Consider the following 4296-nt stretch of genomic DNA (forward strand, 5'->3'; position numbering starts at 1 on the left):
AGCGGCGGTCGGGCACGGGTGGGGAGCACCAGGGCGGGGCGCAGGGGCGGTGCGCGTAGAGGAAGTTGCGACGTCAGATGTCTAAAACCCAGTGATCACATGCGGAGATGTGTGGGTTTTAGGCATCTGACATCGTAACTTGCTCGAAACCTTCACAATTTTTTTACCATAGCCTCCACATGCGATAATATGATACCCAGACAAGTTTCGTGATTTTCGGACTTTGTTTGAATTTTATATAATTTAAAAACACTTTTCTTACAAGTTGTTCCTCATGTTACAGCGACAAGATGCTCGACATTTTATGTGAGCTCCTAGATATGGCCTCAACATACACCAAATATCATGAATATCATTTTTTGAATCAAGAATTTTCATTATTTCATGCACGTTCAAATTGAAGTTTGCAAAAAAACTATAAAAGAAAAAAATTTAACGAAATATATAAAAAAGTCAAAATTGTCCCAAATTTGAATAAAGAGTTTTAAATATTGTAAGAAGCCCTCACAAAAAAGGGGCAAAAAACAAAAAAAATTCTTCCCCGCGTGCCTTCTTTCCCCAAGAGTGTCAGACATAGCACTCGGAGAAGCCAGTCTTTTCCCTCAAAGCTATGTTCTGGCTCTTGAGAAAGGGTCTCTTCCCCCAAGCGCCAGGAAAGGCACTCGGGGAAGATTGTTTTTCGTTTTTTACTGTAACAGCGCACGTGGGTTGGACTGTCAAGTAACACTTTTCTTTTTGAGTGTGGCTCTTTCCCAAGTGTTGCACTCGCGGAAGAGGGTGTTTGCCGAGTGCCATTCTTTACCCAAATGCAGTTCGTCCCTAAGTGTAACACTCGAGGAAGACTAGCTTCCCGAGTGGAAATTTTGCCTCTCCCTGAGTCTACTCCTGCTGCCCCGAGCACTGATTAAATAACGAGGTAGCTAGTCTGAAAAGAATCAACAAGGATTGTAATAATATGACAGACAGCACCCGTCTGCTAATATAATATTCAAACGGATTGATATCCTAGATACCTTTTCCTCGACGCAAGATCTTACACTATAGTAGTAAACGAGCTGAAATATAGAGAGTTAGAGACGCCGGTATGCTAGGTATACCAGCGCGCTTTACATTACCATGAAAATGAATTTTGGCATTCCAGCCGGACAACCAATTGTTGTAGCATGCTGGCATCCCCATCACATAAACCTGAAGAAGCTTCTGGCATAGCCATCCATCAACTGGCCATAGGTGCACCTTGGATTGATTTATATGTTGAAGCCATGAAAGTTCATGACTATAATATTATTGACGGACGTTTGGATTTGGAAGTTCATACATGTAAGTATTAACTGACGTCTTAATTATTATATACTATTGGACATTGCCTCCTATAATAAGTCATCAGCAATCAACACTTAAAGACAAAAAATGCTAATGCGACCTTGTGACTGATGATGGATGTAGCTACATGGTACAAGATCTCACCATTTCTCTTTTGGTTTAGTCGTCCGATTATTCCTCTCCTCTCCTGTGATCCTGTCCATCAGCCTCATGAGCTTCTGCTGGCCTTTTCTCCCGAATCATCAGTCAGCAAGGTTTTTCTTCCTTGTTTAGGGAAAAAATGGCTTTCAGGCCACTTGAGGTATGGAACCGTTGGGCCATCCAGATCCTGCTGCTGCTAAGCCTCGGCATGCACGTCCTCCTCCTCCCCCTCGCCGGAATCCGTCGCCGTCGAGCCCCAATGCTTCTTCGTGTCCCTCTATGGCTGGCATACCACCTGGCCGACACCATCGGCATCTACGCCATCGGGCTCCTCTCCCTGAGCAGCGCGCCGCGCGAGCACCGGCTGATGCCGTTCTGGGCGCCCTTCCTCCTCCTCCACCGCGGCGGCCCCGACAGCATCGGCGCCTACGCGTTCCACGACAACCAGCTCTGGCTGCGCCACCTGCAGCTCTTCGTCGTCAACGTCATGGCAGTCACCTACGTCCTCTACATACATCTCACTAGAGGCGACGCCTTCCTTGCCATGGCCGCTCTTCTGATGTTCGCCGTCGGCGTCGGCAAGTACGGCGAGAAGGTGGCGGCGATCAGGGGCGGCAACAAGAACAGCATCCGGAGCTCGCTCCCCAAGAAACCGACCGCCGCAAGGCACCACCACGTCCACCACTGGGACCATGGCTTGTTGCCGAACAAGGCCGCCGCCGGCGCCGCCGCCGTCGACGAGGAAGAAGCCTACCTGCGGCACGCGCACCACATGTTCCACATGTCCAAGCGCGCCACCGTGGATTCCTGGCTGGAGAAAGACCCCGAGCACCACACCATGGAGATGCTCAGGGCGCTCAGGAAGCAGGACGCCATGGGCATGTGGGCGTTCGCGGAGCTGCAGCTCTCCCTGCTGTACGACGTCCTCTACACCAAGGCCGCCGTGATCCACACCTGGCCGGGCTACCTCCTCCGCCTCGCCTCGTCTCTCGCCATCGCCGCCGCCGCGTTCCTGCTGTTCCGTTTCAGCGGCAGAGACGACGTCGACGACGACGTGGTCGACGTCGTCGTCACCTACGTCTTGCTCGCCGGCGCGTTCGTCATGGAGGTGGCGTCGGTGATGAACGCGCTGGGCTCCTCGTGGACCTACGCCTTCCTGTGCACCACGCGGTGGAGCTCGCTCCGGTACACGGCGCTGTGCACCGGACGATGGGATCGGCTTCGTCAGCTTGTCAAGACAATCCATGGAAGATCTGATGTCAGTGTTAGGAGATGGTCAGGAGAGATGGGGCAGTATAACATGTTCCATTTCTGCAGCCGTCACAGAAGGGCTCACAGGCCACTTGCAGGAAGAATCGCCATGGCGATGGGATTCGAGGACTGGTGGAACAGGAAGCATTACTCGGCCACGGCGAACATCTCCGATGAGCTCCGGCAGGAGCTGTTCCGGTACGTGCAGAGGCTGACGGAGACGGGGCTGAACTCGCAGGGCGTGATCAGGAAGAGCTGGGGACAGGAGGCGCTCGAGAGGGATGACAAGGGTTTGTACGAACGCATCAAACGAGACAGGAACCTCGGCGTCGAGTTCCAAGAGGGCGTCATCATATGGCACATCGGCACCGACATCTTCCTCGCCAGATCGAGAAGCGGCATAGAGGAAGCAGCTGCTGCTGGTGGTGGTGTTGGCGACGATGCAGGAGCAGCAGCAGCAGACCTGCCGCTGGTGGTGAAGATGATCAGGACACTGTCCAACTACATGATGTTCCTGCTCGTGAACCACCCAAACATGCTGCCTGGGCTTGCACAGGGCATGGTGTACCGGCGAACCTGCGAGAACCTATCAGACAGGAGCAAGACTCATCAACAAGGTGGTCATGTTATTAGCAGAGAGATTATTGGTACAAAGCTCAGGGAGATGTTCTGCCTGCAGGATGGCCCAGCTAGTGTCGTCCCTGCAGATAGCCATGTACATGAGCTTGCCAACAAGGTGTATGAGGAGATGCCAAAATACAGCCAGAGTGTCCCTCGTCTCTGCTACGCCAATGGAGTCGCGGTAGAGCTGCTTGGCAGAGTGAAGGAGAAAGGCGTCGAGGCCGTCTTGAGATTGCTCCGTGATGTGTGGATGGATTTCGTGGTGTATGCCGCCAATCGGTGCAGCAGGGAGTCCCACGCCAAGAAGCTCAGCAGTGGTGGCGAATTGACCAGCGTTGTCTGGATTATGACAGACTTCCTTAACCAAGAAGCTTATGCACGACAGAAAGATTGAGTGTCTTTCAATTCGGCCAGAGAGCTAGTGTGTGTAGCTGACTCCGTATCTATCCAGAACAACTGGCTGTTGTTAGAGTTCATTCATTTCTTTGAGATATTGGTCACGAAAAGTTACAGATATGAACATATTGTATGTAAAGATCCATCGAGGCTTTCAGGGGAATGCAAATATTGCAAGTAAACTTTCTAGTTTGTTGGATTCCTCTGTTGGCCACACCAATAAACCGGTATTGTTACTGCACGGAGGTACCATGTATACCTTTCATCCCTGCCAAATCAATCCAACCGGCAGTAATAAAGCAGTATCACTATTCATATGTTTCGAGCTGGTAGTAATTCTACTCATGTCCAATAGGAGTAGATAATTTTCTATGGCAATGGCATAAACAAAGACAGCTGAAGGTACAGTCATGGCCACAAGCCCACAATTAATTCGAGTCAACTTTGTAGTCTCCTGCTCGCCGGCGCCAGAGAAAGACAAACCCCGGATCCATAAACTTGCACGCAGAAACTCAAGTGAACAGTGGAACACTAGAGTTTTTCTTGATAGTGTTATCTTGAATT

The 4296-nt window shown here is 50.8% G+C and overlaps 1 protein-coding gene across 1 annotated transcript; it reads left to right on the forward strand.

Annotated features, from left to right (window-relative positions):
* LOC8083390 lies at positions 1424–3973 on the forward strand. Its single transcript, XM_002446033.2, has one exon. It carries the CDS (start codon positions 1604–1606, stop codon positions 3728–3730), a length of 2127 nt encoding a protein of 708 aa, XP_002446078.1. The 5' UTR covers positions 1424–1603; the 3' UTR covers positions 3731–3973.

Source organism: Sorghum bicolor, chromosome 6 (assembly GCF_000003195.3).
Source record: "Sorghum bicolor cultivar BTx623 chromosome 6, Sorghum_bicolor_NCBIv3, whole genome shotgun sequence".
Classification (NCBI taxonomy): domain Eukaryota; kingdom Viridiplantae; phylum Streptophyta; class Magnoliopsida; order Poales; family Poaceae; genus Sorghum; species Sorghum bicolor.